The sequence below is a fragment of the Nerophis ophidion genome, linkage group LG05 (assembly GCF_033978795.1).
Source record: "Nerophis ophidion isolate RoL-2023_Sa linkage group LG05, RoL_Noph_v1.0, whole genome shotgun sequence".
Lineage (NCBI taxonomy): Eukaryota > Metazoa > Chordata > Actinopteri > Syngnathiformes > Syngnathidae > Nerophis > Nerophis ophidion.
In genome coordinates, this window is record NC_084615.1 from 41,290,744 (window position 1) to 41,307,616 (window position 16,873).

Genomic DNA, 16,873 nt, shown 5'->3' on the forward strand with positions numbered 1-16,873 from the left:
ACATAATACAGGGCGCTGGCGCCTATCTCAGCTACAATCGGGCGGAAGGCGGGGTACACCCTGGACAAGTCGCCACCTCATCGCAGGGCCAACACAGATAGACAGACAACATTCACACTCACATTCACACACTAGGGCCAATTTAGTGTTGTCAATCAACCCCGCGACCCCGAAAGGGAATAAGCGGTAGAAAATGGATGGATGGATAATACAGGGCTGTGCGACTTTTTCCATCAGATAGAAAGTGTACGTAGGACATGTTTTAACACAATTAGGAAATACAATAGAGAACGGGAAATACTGGGAAAAAAGTTAGTGAAAGAGAAGGTTAGGTTTGTAGTGGACTATATTTTAGGACTGCACTCAGAACACGACCACATATTCAAAAACGACAGGGTAATATAAAATAATATAGAGTAAGGTTCGACCTCGTTCCCACTCCATTTCAGTAGGTGGCGGTAATGAACACCAGAAGGTTGCTTGCCAAAACCCCGATAAACAGAAAGTAGAAGAAGAAGAAGCGTGCGGTAACATGAATTGGGATCGTGGTCCTCCATGCCATAGGTGGCGCTAGTGACCTGCATACCGATGTCGCGCTCTCTGTCAGCAGCAGGAGCATCAGAGGAGCGGCCACAGTCGGTGTTCGGTCTGCCGTCGACTGGTGTGACTCCATGATAACTTAACATCGCGTAGGTGACGAAATATTTAACCTTCTCACCGGGGAAGGAACAATTGGTACCTTTCACTGATTCTCGCGTCGGGGCGCCGGACTGCTCCGCGATGGCTCTGTACGAGTATGTCACCCAGGAGCAGCTTGCAGGCTTCGACAAATACAAGGTGTGTGACTTAGCTGCGCAGCTAGCCGTGCATATGTCCTGTATAGAGGTGTTTGCGGTCTCTCTATCTCCACGTCGACTCTGTGAAATAAACACCATTAGCTACCGTCATACCGGACATTATGATGTTTTCAAATCGTATTGTGTTATATAATACGTTATTGAAAGTCATTACCTCCTGAGTTACCAATGTATGTAATGATTACTTCCATGAACGACCGCCGTTAGGTTTTTTTTAGCTAAACATGCGTTTTTATGTAGTTTTATTTTGCTGGCGTTTCCAGGAAATAATACATAATTTTTTTAGCTAAACATGCGTTCGTATGTCATTTTATTTTTCAGGCGTCTCCAGGAAGTGATATATCATTTTTTAGCTAAACATGCGTTTGTATGTAGTTTTATTTTGCAGGCGTCTCCAGGAAGTGTAATATTGTTGTAAGCACAATGCCAATGGTGCGCAATGCCCCCCGAATTTAAAGTTAAAGTTAAAGTACCAATGATTGTCACACACATACTAGATGTGAAAATATTCTCTGCATATGACCCTTGATCACCCCCTGGGAGGTGAGGGAAGCAGTGGGCAGCAGCGGTGCCGAGCCCGGGATTCATTTATGGTGATTTAACCCCCAATTCCAACCCTTATTTAATGTCAAATCAAATCAAATGTTTATTGGATTCATCACTATACAGTGTACATCCACGACTAAACTATTGACTAAACTACCACCAAGTGTGGATTCAGGCCGGGTGGCCTATTTCAAGTTCCAGGTAACTTTATTTTATAAATAGTAAACCAAATTGTGCTAGTAGTATAGTCAGTAGTTCTGTCGTGGATGACTGTATAGTGATGAATCCAATAAACATTTGATTTGATTTGATTTGACATTAAATTTGCAAATTGCGGTTACGCATTTTGCAAATTGCGCACCATTGGTATTGTGCTTACAACAATATCATGTCCAGTTAATGGAACCTGGTAAATGTAATGTTTTCCGTGCTGACAGCAGCAGTGAAACTCAATATTCTTTTTTAATTATTTTAGAATCTTCACATTGTTTTGTTTCCTGTAAGAGTGGCACTGGTTGAGAAATGTAAAAGTGCCATTTGTGTTTTTTCATGTATATATTTGTGTAAGTCGCGGTGGAAGAGGGGTTAGTGCGTCTGCCTCACAGTACGAAGGTCCTGAGTAGTCCCAAATTCAATCCCGGGCTTGGGATCTTTCTGTGTGGAGTTTGCATGTTCCCTCTGGGTAGTCAGGCTTCCTCCCACTTCCAAAGACATGCACCTGGGGATAGGTTAATTGTCAACACTAAATTGTCCCTAGTGTGTGAATGTGGGTGTGAATGTTGTCTGTCCAGTGATGTGCGGTGAGGTTCATGGCTGGTGAGGCACTGACTTCATCACAGTCAGATTGATATACATTCGAACCTGATTTGATTTGATTTGATCTGATTGGCAGCAGTTAACGGGTTATGTTTAAAAGCTCATACCAGCATTCTTCCCTGCTGGGCACTCAGCATCAAGGAGGAATTGGGGGTTAAATCACCAAAAATGATTCCCGGCCGCTACTGCTCACTGCTCCCCTCACCTCCCAGGGGGTGAACAAGGGGATGGGTCGAATGCAGAGGACAAATTTCACCACACCTAGTGTGTGTGTGACAAACATTGGTACTTTAACTTAATGTAGCAGGTACTTTAGCTAGTATACAGGTGCTGTTCATATTATTAGAATATCATGAAAAAGTTGATTTATTTCAGTAATTATATTCAGAACGTGAAAATTACATATTATATCAATTCATTACACACAGTGATATATTTGAAATGTTTATTTCTTTAAATTTTGATGATTAGTACTGACAATTACTGAAAATCCCAAATTCAGTATCTCAGAAAATTAGAATATTAGTTACGACTAGTACCAAATAATATTTTTTAGAAATGTGGGCCAACTGAAAAGTATGAACATATACGGCAATCAATACTTAGTTGCAGCTCCTTTTGCCTGAATTGCTGCAGCGATAAGGCGTGGCATGGAGTCGACCCGTCTGTTGCACTCCTTCAGCTCTTCAGCATTGTTGGGTCTGGCATCTCGCAATTTCCGCTTCACAATACCCCATAGGTTTTCTATGGGGTTAAGGTCAGGTGAGTTTGCAGGCCAATCAAGAACAGGGATACCATGGTCCTTAAACCAGGTACTGGTAGATTTGGCACTGTGTGCAGGTGCCAAGTCATGTTGGAAAATGAAATCTTCACCTCCATAAAATTGGTCCGCGGCAGGCAGCATAAAGTGTTCTAAAACTTCCTGGTAGACTGCTGCATTGACCCTAGACCTTAGGAAACACAGTGGACCAACACCATCAGATGACATGGCACCCCAGACCATTACCGATTGTGGAAATTTGACACTGGACTTCAGGCAATGTGGATTCTGTGCCTCTCCTGTCTTCCTCCAGACTCTGGGACCTTGATTTCCAAAGGAGATACAAAATTTACTTTCATCTGAAAACATAACTTTGGACCACTCAGCAGCAGTCCAGTCCTTTTTGTTTTGAGCCCAGGCGAGACGCTTTTGACGTTGTCTCTTATTCAAGAGTGGCTTTACACAAGGAATGCGACAGCTGAAGCCCATATCTTGAATACGTCGGTGCGTGATGGTTCTTGAAGCACTGACTCCAGCTGCAGTCCACTCTTTGTGGATCTCCCCCACATTTTTGAATCGGTTTTGTTTGACAATCCTCTCCAGGGCGCGGTTATCCCTCTTGCTTGTACACTTTTTTCTACCACATCTTTGTTTTCCCTTCGCCTCTCTATTAATGTGCTTGGACACAGAGCTCTGGGAACATCCAACCTCTTTGGCAATGACCTTTTGTGTCTTGCCCTCCTTCTTTAAAGTATCAATGGTCATCTTTTGGACACTTGTCAAGTCAGCAGTCTTCCCCATGATTATGTGTCATACAGAATCAAAACGAGAGACCATTTAAAGGCTTTTCCAGGTGTTTTGAGTTAGTTAGCTAATTAGAGTGTGGCACCAGGTGTCTTCAATATCTGACCTTTTCACCATATTCTAATTTTCTGAGATGTTGAATTTAGGGTTTTCATTGGTTGTCAGCTATAATCATCTCTTTTTTGGCAAAAAAACACTTGACATGTATCAGTCTGTTTGGAATGAATGTATACATTCTACAAGTCTGACTTTCTAAATGGAATTAATGAAATAAATCAACTTTTTCATGATATTCTAATAATATGACCAGCACCTGTAGTAGAAGTTCTCAATATTTGGGCTAATCAGAAGTCTAGATTACGACTCGGAGAGAGTAGGACAGACACAATTAAATACTTTAAATGATACTGGTGTTATTTAAACATGTGCAGTGCAACAACTAGTAGACATACATTAATAGGAATGGCCATTCAAAACAAAAGAAAAAAGCAGAAAGGAATCTCAACAAACAATGTTGGATTAGTTCAGGTAATTCATAAAAAGTAATATCAAAAGTTCTTCAAGTTTATAGGAGCCATATGAGACTGATCGCAGTCCATACGTTCATTCGCTGTTCTTACAGCCACACGGGTTGGCGTTGTGGATATGGCAGTTTTTAGTGAAAGTACAGTTTATTGGCAGGTTGTACTGTAGCATAAAAAATGCAGATGGCCTTAAAACGCCACAATACTCAGTCACAATATTTAAGTACCCAAAATAAAAACTCGACATAAATATAATTTCAATCGGATCAGAAACATTGGAGGAAAAGGGATTAAAACCCGATGCTAACCGCCCATAGGGAATACATGGGTACGGTTAGTAGCTACTATTAGCAAAGAAATTCACTTACCAACATCGACACACTCTTTCGTAGCAACTCGGCCCTGATGGTCGGCACCTATAAGTTTACAATTAGTTGTAAAATGTTGGACGGTTGTTTTTACGATATGCAGGCAAACGACAACTTTAAAACATACCGGCTTCAGATGTCCCAAGCCTAGCCGAGTAGTGCAAGAATGATCTCTGGGATCACTAGCGCCCTCTACCACGAGGAGGCCGGAGAACAGGTGCCTCACATAGTCCGTCTTCGGAGCCGTTTTATGATTGCCCAGCACAAGAAATACGTTACACACATACAGTTGTTGACAAAATACACTGTAGATTATATACCTCAGCTAACTAAACTATGGAAATGTATGATATAATTCATATAGCACTACGGTCTCACTGCACAGCAGGCCAGCAGTTAGCCGAGTCATTGCACAATCCATGGTGACGGGGAGGCTCAGCTCACTCACCGCAAGTCTCTGCTCAGTATTTAAACGGCAAATGTGAAAATTAGGCGATTTTGAATAAAAAAAAATCTAAAACTGGTGAAGTTAAATGGAAAATAACTTTATAGTATAACCACTGGATACATATAACAATTTAATAATTATTTTTTATTTTTACATTTTTTTTCTTTCCATGATGGCACGTGAGGCCCCGCCTCACCTGCCTACCCTGACTGCACGTCACTGTGTCTGTCTATTTGTGTTGGCCCTGGTATGAGGTGATGACTTGTCTAGGGTGTACCCCGACTTCCGCCCGAATGCAGCTGACATAGGCTTTTGCGCTCCCGCGACCCCGAAGGGAATAAGCGGTAGAAAATGGATGGATGGATGGAAGTCCTATTTGCCGAGATCATCTGCTGCTCATGCACCTCCAGCAGTATTTTGCTAGTGCTATAGAGCAGTGGTCCCCAACTTTTTTGGCTCCACAGACCGAGTTAATGTAGACATTATTTTCAGGGACTGTCTTTCCACTTGTTCCAGATAAATACTGCAAAAATAAGTGCATAAAAAAAATACAACTAACTATAACGCTGAATTGGTGGGAGCACCGGGCTTGTTTCTGTGCAATGAGACTGCAGATGGAAATCAGCCTTTGGCTACAATCTGTCACATTTATATTTTATATGTTCATTAATGTACATGTTTATGAATTATTTGTTTCCCTGCGGCCCGGTAGCAAATGCTTCACGGACTGGTACCGGTCCCTGGACCGGTGGTTGGGGACCACTGCTATAGAGTATGTCCAATTAGCTCAATGGTAGGCCAGTAAGGTCTTAATGTAGTTCACAATGCTTGCTGCTTTTTAATATCCTCACTGATCATTTCCCACAACGCCTGCAGGCAAAGGAAGAAGTAAGAAACAAGTGTGTTTAATAAGAGTCAATGAAGGACTCTTTTAAAAAAAAAAAAGAAAAAAAACAGAAGATATTTCAGTGCACAAAGCAGCAGTTTGTAAACATGTGACCGCATTATGCACTGCTGTGCTGGTGGTGTATTGGTTTGTCATCCTTCCTTCCTGCTGTTTTTCATAATGTACATAGTGTCATTGCACTTCAAGTTTTCCCAGTAGTAAAATGGTAACTTGTTGCGCCACTGTGTTATTGTTGGTTGGCAGCTTGTGTGAGTGAGGGAGTTGTATGACAGTCAATCACACATACCTTATTTTGTGTTTGCAGTACAGCGCCGTGGACTCCAATCCGCTGTCTGTTTACATAATGCACCCTTTCTGGAACTTTGTGGTCAAGGTGAGAAACCCAAGGGGGTCTGACAGCGAAAATGCTCCAATCCCATAAACGCTGCTGGATTACAAATGCATGCAGAAGATAAATCCTACAACTATCCAAGACACACACAAACCCCACAAACAACTACATAACATAAATTAAATTCTGCCAGTTATATACTGTATACATGATCTGACTTACTGTATTTACCAATTGTAATATATTTTAGGGATCTTCTCCACTTAAAGGGGAACTGCACTGTCATTATGAAAGACATGACGATGTATGGATTTTGTTAATACATTCTTAATAGGGCTGGGCGATATATGCGATATATCGCGGTTTTGTCTCTGCGATATAGAAAATGACTATCGTAATATTCGAGTAAACGTTCTCTCGCAGTTGTTTTTAGCTGCGGGCATCACACTACAGGTTCTCCTGGCTCTTTCCTGTGTCTCTTCACAGACAAGCAAGCGCACATTCTTACATACGTCCCATACTGTCACGGCATACGTCACATACGTATACGCCCTCGCCCAGCAAAGAGGTAGCAGCGTGGCTAACGTTAGCTGTGATGCTAGCGGGTTGTTGCGAGAGAAAGAAGGTGCGAATCTCGTAACAAATGAAGGAAGAATTAATTCCCAAAAAAACAGCACAGGGTCCATCGTCTGGTGGTGGTTCGGCTGGAAGCGGGAATATGTTGAATAGACAACTTTAATTTGTCATGTGTGGGGCACAAGCGTTGCTACCAAAAGTAGCATTACTTCTAATATGTAGCATCATTTGAAAAGTCACCTACTAATAACTTCAATAAATACAGTTTTGGTAAATTGACTTAGTTGTGATTTCCTTCTCTGCATGAAAGTTTAAAAGTAGCATATATTAGTGCTGTATGAACAAGAATGTTTTAATGTAGACACATAGAATCACCATACTGCTGTGATTATATGTATCCAGCGTTCATTCAAGGCTAAGGAAAAATACTGAGAAATATATCGTATATCGCGATATGGCCTAAAAATATTGCGGTATTAAAAAAAGCAATATCGCCCAGCCCTAATTCTTAATATTAAATAAACATAAATAAAAGTCTGCCTACAGCGGAGCCAATCGGAGCTTCTCTATTTTGCCCATAAGGTCAAATAAATAACCATTCAAAAACTGCCGACAATACTCTATTTGCATTTCAGTGATCTGAATATTATTAAAGAATTAGTGATATTCTTATTATAAGCTCCACAAATTATTTTAAAGCGGGGCCGTGATCACAAGCCTGTGTACAATTTTGACATGATCGACTGCATAGGTGTTTCCTCGCTTCCTTGCTAGCTAGAAGTTTATCGTAGATCATAAATCATGCATCTCACCTGGACAGAAGAAGTTTGAGGAAGTATTCCGACAAGCTGGTACACTTCGACAGCCATTTAGGGCCCGGAGATGGCGAGAAGGACACAAGGAGACGCTTGTGTCGCATCCAACGTCATGTTTCTCATAATGATTGTAAACGATAGGCAGAATTCCCAAAAAGTGCTGTTCCCCGTTAACAATGTTGTATCATCTAAGTGAGCTTAATAATTATTTAAACTTTATTATTATTTGAGGGTTAAAGTCATCTGTCTTGTTTCTTTGTTCAGTTTCTGCCAACATGGTTGGCTCCAAACCTCATCACCTTCACTGGCTTCATGTTCCTCGTGGTAAACTTCCTCATGTTGGCCTTTTATGACTTTGACTTCAATGCCTCGGGTACGCTCCAACACTGACACCACTAACACCAATGACACCACTAACACCAGTGACACCATTAACAGTGGTTCACGTGATCGGTATCAAAGATAACAGACGGTTATCACTCTTTGACATCTACAACTGCATGTGCTAGCTCAGGGTAATCACTAACCTCAGACAAGCTACACACACTCAGTGTTATACACCTGTGACGCTGTAATGGCACATGTCATTTTTCTAGTGAAGCAATTGGTAGACTTATGTAATGTAAAACAGTGATCCCCAAACACCGGGCCGTGGCTCGATTGGTACCGGGCCGCAGAAGAATTTTTTATTAATTTTAATTATTTTTTAATAAAAAAAAATATATTTTTTTTTTATTAAAACAACATAAAAAACACAAGATACACTTACAATTAGTGCACCCACCCAAAAAAACTCAATTTTTCATGACCAAAAACCTCCCTTTTTCATTACAAAGAACCCCCCCCCCCCCCCCACACCCCACACCCCACACCCCACCGGGCTGCGGGACAAATGATCAAGCGTTGACCGGTCCGCAGCTACAAGAAGTTTGGGGACCACTTATGTAAAACACAAAAATGATAAATATTCAATCTTACACAATATTGGCAAACATGTCAGGAATGTGCAATATTACAAAGAACGTGTGTGATTTATATTTCAAATGTGTCGCAGCCCTTGGCCACCAACACGTGCCTAGCTTGGTTTGGGTCACGGCGGGATTCTTCAACTTCTTGGCCTACACACTTGGTGAGGAGCGTCACACGTCCTGTTCCCATGTTCTGTGACCTCCCCCTACGTGACGCCGCCTCTTTGTGTTGCACAGACGGCGTGGATGGCAAACAGGCCCGACGCACTAACTCCTCCACGCCACTTGGGGAGCTGTTTGACCACGGGCTGGATAGCTGGGCGTGCATCTTCTTCGTGGCCACAGTTTACTCCATATTTGGGCGCGGGGAGAGCGGTGTGAGCGTGACCACACTCTACTACATCCTGTGGGTGGTGCTGTTCTCCTTTATCCTGTCCCACTGGGAGAAATACAACACGGGCATCTTGTTTCTGCCTTGGGGATACGACATGAGCCAAGTGGTACGCTCGCTCGCCACTAACTCACCCAATCTCACTCACCACCGATGTAACGGTCAAAGTCATCCTGTGCACGCCTGCCACCACTTACCGTCTCCTTCCAGACCATCTCCCTGGTCTATGTGGTCACCTCAATGGTCGGCGTTGAAACGTGGTACCAGCCTGTCCTGTTCGACTTCCTGTACAGAGACCTCTTCACCTTCATGATCATTGGTGAGGTTTGAGGGTCAAACACACTGCACATGTCACATGTAGCACACTAGCTCTTTAAGTCTCCTGTCTCCTTTTCAGCCTGTTCCTTCACTGTGACCTTACCCATGAGCCTTTACAACGTCCTCAGGTATGTTTTTCACCTGTCGCTAATTGGCTTATGGCATTTGTGCGACTTTACTTATGTTAGCATACAGCCATTAGTTTTATTTTATTTGTGTAAACATTTAGTTAGAACACTACAGTTACTTTAAAATGTAGCTTTGTACTAATGTGACTTTTTTTTACTTTAGCATGTAGCTTTGCAGTAATTAGACTTTGTTTGCAGTATTGTGACTTTGACTTTGTTTACAAAGCAGGCTGAAGCGGCCCAAATCAGATTTTTTTTCGCAATCCTATTTTCCAGCTGACTGTTTACTTTACAAGTAAAATGTGATCTTCATCGAATTTAAGTATAAACCATATGTCACTTGGATGCACAGTTCGATAAAGTGCAAACAAACAAAGTTGACCGGAAGTTGATCCGTTGAAATGAGCTACATCTTGTCGATGAAGTCAGTGGTCCTACAAGTAATTGATTATTTTGTAATATATACTATCTGATATCTAAATCGGCAAACTTACAGTAGCATATTTTGACGCGGCATAAACATGACTGGTAGCTTTTTTTGACTAAGCGGCTCATTCCGACACCAGATTCTGTAAATGAGGAAGTTGTACTACACGAGAATACATGGATGCCACAGAACAGCGTGTTAAGTGGGTTTGTGCCATGGCTATTGTGTGGACGACGTAGGGAATTGATGGAAAACAACTGCAGGAGGAGGAAGAAAAAAATAGCATAAAGTACCAATGATTGTCCCCCCCCCACACACACTAGGTGTGGGAAAATTATCCTCTGCTTTTGACCCATCACACTTGATCACCCCCTGGGACGTGAGGGGAGCAATGAGCAGCAGCGGTAGCCGCGCTCGGGAATCATTTTTGGTGATGTAACCTCCAATTCCAACCCTTGATGCTGAGTGCCAAGCAGAGAGGTTATGGTCCCCTTTTTATAGTCTTTGGTTTGAACTCACAACCTACCGCTCTCAGGGCGGACACTCGAGCCACTAGGCCACTGAGTAGGAAAGTGATCGTGCTGCGCACACAAATGAAATAGCTCGCCCAATGATGACGTAAAAGTTGCAATCAGGTCACGTTTCCGTCTAGACTGTAGTCACTTTGAAAAGATCAGATTCCAATCAAATTCAGACTACCTCCTGATGTGACTCAAATCTGATGCGAAAATATCAGATGTGAAGCACTTTAGAGCATCTAGATTGGCAAAAAATATCCCATCTATGTCACTTGAGATTTGGTGTACCTTTGTTTGGATTAGTATGTAGCTTTGTACTACTTTTACTTTTTCTTTAGCTAAAGCATTTGCTTATGTTAAAGAGGACCTACGATGATTTTAATCTACATTTTTAATACTTCCTGGTGGTTTCGATAATGTGTTGGATATGCTTTGGTGTAAAATGTGTGTACATTTTGCTTCACATATATATATATATATATATATATGTTAGGGCTGCAACTAACGATTAATTTGATAATCGATTAATCTGTAGATTATTGCTTCGATTAATCGATTAATAATCGGATAAAAGAGACGAACTACATTTCTATCCTTTCCAATGCTTTTTTTAAAAAAACAGAATACTAGCACCATGTCCTTTCCACTTGCCAAATAAAACAAGGCAAGTGTTACAAAAATGTTTTTATTTTTATAAAGTGCACCATTGTCATGCACAGTAGCAATAATTTTGCTTAGGGGAATTTCAAACCTTACTACTACCTATTTCAACCACTCGGCAATGTTAGATGCTGAATGTCTTTCCTCTAGTGGCATGGTCGTAAGGCAGATTGACTTCATGCTCCATTCGTCTCCAATGTAGTGGCATGTATTGCCAAGGTAGGCTTCTGTGGCTGCACTTGTCCACACATCAATAGTGAGAGCATTTTTGCTCTGGGTGGCTTTTATGTCAGTCTCCACTGCATGGAATGTCTGCTCGTAGTTCCTTTCCATCAGTTTGGTAAAATTGGTCCTCGAGGGAAGAGTGTAACCAAGGTTGAGGACGTGAATCATTTGTCCTAAACCCTCATCCTCCACCATTGATTGTGGCCTCATGTCAGTTACTAACATATTCAGGATAGCATCAGTTAATGCAGCTGCTTGCTGTGGTGTGGACATCTTCCTTTGTACCAAGTCTCTAATACTGACTTGTTTCTTTCTGAAATGAGAGAAACCTTATTATGAACGTACATAGTAGCATCATTTACATGTAACTTAATACATACCCAGTTAATTTTATTAATAATTTCTGACATAAAAGACAAATGTGCCACCACATTAAAAAAAACAGCTAAATTAAATAAATGGACATTGGAGTTGCAGAATACACCAATAACAACACAGAAATGTAACTCATCAGATCAGAACTGGATCAGATATTTTACACGTTTCTGTTGTGAATAATAAATGATTAATTTAGGCTGCCTGTAAATAATAGCATGGAATAGTCCAGCACCTTCAAAACGTTTAGTTATACTAAAGCGTCACTCAATCCATCCATCCATCCATTCATTTTCTACCGCTTATTCTCTTTGGGGTCGCGGGGAGCGCTGGTGCCTATCTCAGCTACAATCGGGCGGAAGGCGGTGTACACCCTGGACAAGTCGCCACCTCATCGCAGGGCCAACACAGATAGACAGACAACATTCACACTCACATTCACACACTCGGGCCAATTTAGTGTTGCCAATCAACCTATCCCCAGGTGCATGTCTTTGGAAGTGGGAGGAAGCAGAACTACTCTGAGGGAACCCACGCATTCACGGGGAGTACATGCAAACTCCACACAGAAATATCCCGAGTCCGGGATTGAACCCTGACTACTCAGGACCTTCGTATTGTGAGGCAGACGCACTAACCCCTCTTCCACCGTTGGCAGAGGGGTTAGTGCGTCACTCAAATCTAAATACAGTTATATAGCTTTATTGGGTACTGCTACATTGATCCATTATGACACCTACATGAGATATTTCTGTACATTATGTTTATTTCCAAATTGGTAACCGTGCGTTTTCTCACTCAAAACGGAGTCAAATGTGCCGGAGACCCATTAACAAAGACATAACGTTCACATTACTCACTAAAACGCTGTGAGTGGCAAGTTATGAAGACGTCACACTCTCCAAAACGTTCGTAACACTCTGAAAGTTAATACACAACAGTTGTTGTTGCGCTTCCTGAAAAAAATCTCCTCGTTAACAAAATATTAAAAACACACAAAGACGGACACAACGGATCAATGTACTCCGACTATGGACTGGACTGAAAAAGTTACGTACCGTGAGTTCTTTCCTTCATCCATGGCACGGAAAATAGCCACCCTTTGCTGTGATTACTGCTTTGCACACTCTTGGCATTCTCTTGATGAGCTTCAAGCACAACTAACAAAACCAAACTATGACACCTGTGAAGTGAAAACCATTTCAGCTGACTACCTCTTGAAGCTCTCCGAGAGAATGCCAAAAGTGTGCGATAAAGTAATCAGAGCAAAGGGTGGCTATTTTGAAGACACTACAATATAAAACATATTTTCAGTTATTCCACCTTTCAACTTCATAAACATTATATAGATTCATTTGATAGATAGATAGATAGATAGTACTTTATTGATTCCTTCAGGAGAGTTCCTTCAGGAAAATTAAAATTCCAGCAGCAGTGTACAGAGTTGAGATCAATTTAAAAAAAAAAATAAAAAAAGTTAAAAGTAAATAATGGGGGTTTAAAAGGAAACAAAATAGAGAAATATTACAAAAAGAATAAAAACTATGAGAATAACAATATAACAGTAAAATAAGAATATAACAAGACAAAGTAGGCAGTAGTGACCATGTTATGTAAACGTATTGCACTGTTAATGTTTTGCATCCCCTGTCATCCTAGTACCCCCCGCCCCCCGTCCCAGAGAGGAGTTGTACAGTCTAATGGCGTGTGGGACAAAGGAGTTCTTGAGTCTATTAGTCCTGCACTTGGGATGAAGCAGTCTAGCACTGAACAGGCTCCTCTGGCTACTGATAACGCTATGCAGAGGGTGACTGGCATCATCCAGGATGCTCACTAGTTTGTCAACAGTCCTCTTCTCTGCCACCGTCACCAGTGAGTCCAGTTTCATTCCGATTGTAGAACCGGCCCGCCTGATCAGTTTCTCAAGTCTGGAGCTGTCCTTCTTAGATGTACTGCCCCCCCAGCACACTACCATGTAGAACAGAACACTGGCAACCACAGACTGGTAGTACATCCACAGGAGTTTTCTACAAATGTTGAAGGAGTGCAGTCTCCTGAGGAAGTACAGCCTGCTCTGTCCTTTCTTGTACTGGTGGTCCGTGTTAACAGTCCAGTCCAGCTTATTGGTCACAATAATAAGTACACCTGTAAACCAATTGATACTAAAGCTGACTTTACCAACATTTATGTCACTGTATGATGTGGATGCCAAGATTAGATGAAAGTATTATTTCATCTTACCTTTTTTTTCCCGTTTCCTCACAGCCTGAAGCCTGGCTGAAAGATTGACTTAATGTCTAAATAAGTACATCCAACTTCTGGTGACATCACAACGCAGCCAGACTGCAAAACCCAGCGACCAGAGGCATCCAAAACGGCGTGCAAGCTTGCGCCAAAATGCATGAACCATATGATTTGACGCTTTTGCACTATTTAACACGAGTATCCAAAATTGTCAGAGAAGACGAAATTCATCCAAAACCGCGTGCAAGCTCGCGCCAAAATGCATGAACCATATAATTTGACGCTTTTGCACTTATTAACACGAGTATCCAAAATTATCAGAAAAGACGAAATTCATCATAGGTCCTCTTTAACAATGTAGTTGTAGCACTAGTGTCAGCATGTTAATGTTAGCATGTAGGTAAAGTAATAGTGGGCCTTTTTTACGTTAGCATGTAGCTGTAGCATTAGTTAGACTTTATTCATGCTACCATGTAGCTTTAACGAGACTTTGTTAGCATATAGCTCTACGACGAGTTAGACTTTACTTATGTTTGCATGTAGCTGTAGCACTAGTGAGACTTTGCTTATGTTAGCATGTAGCTTAGCACCAGTGTTGTTTGTTCAGGGCTCACCGCAGTAACTCGCTGAAGCACAGCAGCTTGTACGAAGCCCTGCTGCCCTTCCTCTCCCCTGTACTTCTCTTCATCCTGTCAACCACATGGGTGCTTTTTTCTCCATCAAACATCCTGGACTTGCAGCCCAGGGTCTTCTACCTCATGGTGGGAACAGCCTTTGCCAACGTCACGGTGGGTGTCCTACACGTCGACAATTAAGGATTTGATAAAACGTTAGAGAAAAAAACCTGTATGTAAAATGTGCTTGTGTTGCAGTGTAAGCTGATTGTGTGTCAGATGAGTAACACGCGTTGTCAAGCGCTCAGCTGGCTGCTGCTGCCCATGGCTGCCGTGGTGGCCCTCGCCGTGTCCGGCTTGGTGTCCAATGAGACACTGCTGTTGCACCTGTGGACGGCCACCGTTGTACTAGCGCACGTACACTATGGCGTATCAGTGGTAAGAACGCACGGTTACATTATTGGCGGTAATAAGTAGTCGCAAAAAAAAAAAAGATGCTGTCTGGCGGGATACATTGTGGCTATGGCCAAGGACTTACCTATTTCTTATCAATCTGCAGGTTCAACAGCTCAGCGGCCACTTCGGCATCTTGGCCTTCTCTCTCAAGAAGCCCAGCAGTGACTGACAGGATGAAGAACGAATCAGCCTGAAAGAAGCAGAGGTTTAGACTCCTCCCTATTTATCTCTGCTCAGCGACACGCCACTCTTGTCACCATGGAAACTGACCATGTGGAATGAACTATGACCCCCCCCCCCCCCACACACACACACACACACACACCACCACCTTTACCTGCTCCTGTATACATACTCATACATACATACATACATACATACATACACACACACAAGCCACTCAACTCTTGTTTTTTTGATTGGGTGAGCTCAGCGGCTCAGGCTTCCCTCATTGGACGATTAATGCTGGTTGTTCAGCCAATTGGGAGCCATTGTTTCCTAGGGAAATGTTTAATAAAACACACAACATATTAGAATGTATAACAAGACACATTTTACTGAAATGTACTTAGTCATTAGTGGATACAGTATTTGTGTAGGAAGCAAACATGACAAAGATAATGTTTGCCATTTCTTCTCTGCAACTCTTTTTGGTGACAAACCCTGACCAGTGTGACCTTGGACTTTTTTCAACTTGACCTCCTTCCCCCTCTGAGGCGTCGTGTCTTCATGCTGATTCGTTCTTCCTTTTCTTTTTATTGTGAGTCCATGTTCTGTTGCCAAGGCGATAGCGTTTTAATGAAGAGTGCGTCCAAAAGCCGTACGACGGAGCGGACTCATTCTGACAGAACAAGCCAATGCACGGGACTTTTAAAAAAAAAAAAAAAAAAAAAAAAAACGCCTCTCGCCTCTTATGTTTTTTTTTTTTTATTGGACCTTTTTATAATATTGTCATGTTAACACGTAATATTTACTGTATTTTGTCGTTAGAGAGTGACTGCGCGCACCCCGCTGACCAGAATGTGTACTGACAAAAAGTCAATGTCTGCTTGTTGAAGCCTGCATGCGTTTAAAGCACATCAACAGTAGAGGGCGCTGTGCAGGCAAGTGTACTAATTGTGTGTGTGTGTGTGTTGCTAGCGAGTGTTGGTACTGTACAGAGAGAGAAGTCATCTTTGTTTTCTTTTAAGTGTGTGTCTTGTCTCACCTCTGCGCTCAAGGTGGGTCAGAGCCTGACCCTTTGTCTTGGTTGTGTTTGATACATGCAGCAAAAGACATTTATAGGAAAAAGTTGATTGGCGCACAACGTGGTAACTATGGAAATAAATAACTACGAGCAATGCTTTCACCATTTTTATATAAGATCAGGGATTTTCTTTGGATTTGTGTGGCGTGTGCAAATACTATGTATCAGACCTGGGCAATTATTTTGACTTGGGGCCGAATTTAGAGAAAAAATGCGTCTGCGGGCCGGTATATCTGATTTTTAGGAACACTAGTAAAAAATCTCAATGTCTAAAAGGCTAAAAACATTATGACAGACCGCCTTAAAAAAAGGAATGGAATTTATATTTATTTATTTATTTTACTGGAAGACACCCGGAATCCATCCATTCATCCATTTCTACCGCTTATTCCCTTTGGGGTCGCTGGTGCCTATCTCAGCTACAATCGGGCAGAAGGCGGGTTAACACCCTGGACAAGTCGCCACCTCATTGCAGGGCCAACACAGATAGAATGTACATGAAAATAAAGAATGTGGTATTTACAATATTAACTATGAACAATAAAACACTG

The 16,873-nt window shown here is 41.9% G+C and overlaps 1 protein-coding gene across 1 annotated transcript; it reads left to right on the forward strand.

The window, feature by feature from the left end:
• The first annotated feature begins 579 nt into the window (after positions 1 to 579).
• selenoi (selenoprotein I) lies at positions 580 to 16,416 on the forward strand. Its single transcript, XM_061900969.1, has 10 exons — positions 580 to 837; positions 6,335 to 6,403; positions 8,017 to 8,125; positions 8,807 to 8,881; positions 8,958 to 9,220; positions 9,322 to 9,430; positions 9,509 to 9,557; positions 14,614 to 14,794; positions 14,879 to 15,058; positions 15,180 to 16,416. The coding sequence occupies exons 1-10, from the start codon at positions 781 to 783 to the stop codon at positions 15,285 to 15,287; spliced, it is 1,200 nt and encodes a 399-aa protein (XP_061756953.1). The 5' UTR covers positions 580 to 780; the 3' UTR covers positions 15,288 to 16,416.
• Positions 16,417 to 16,873: the final 457 nt, after the last annotated feature.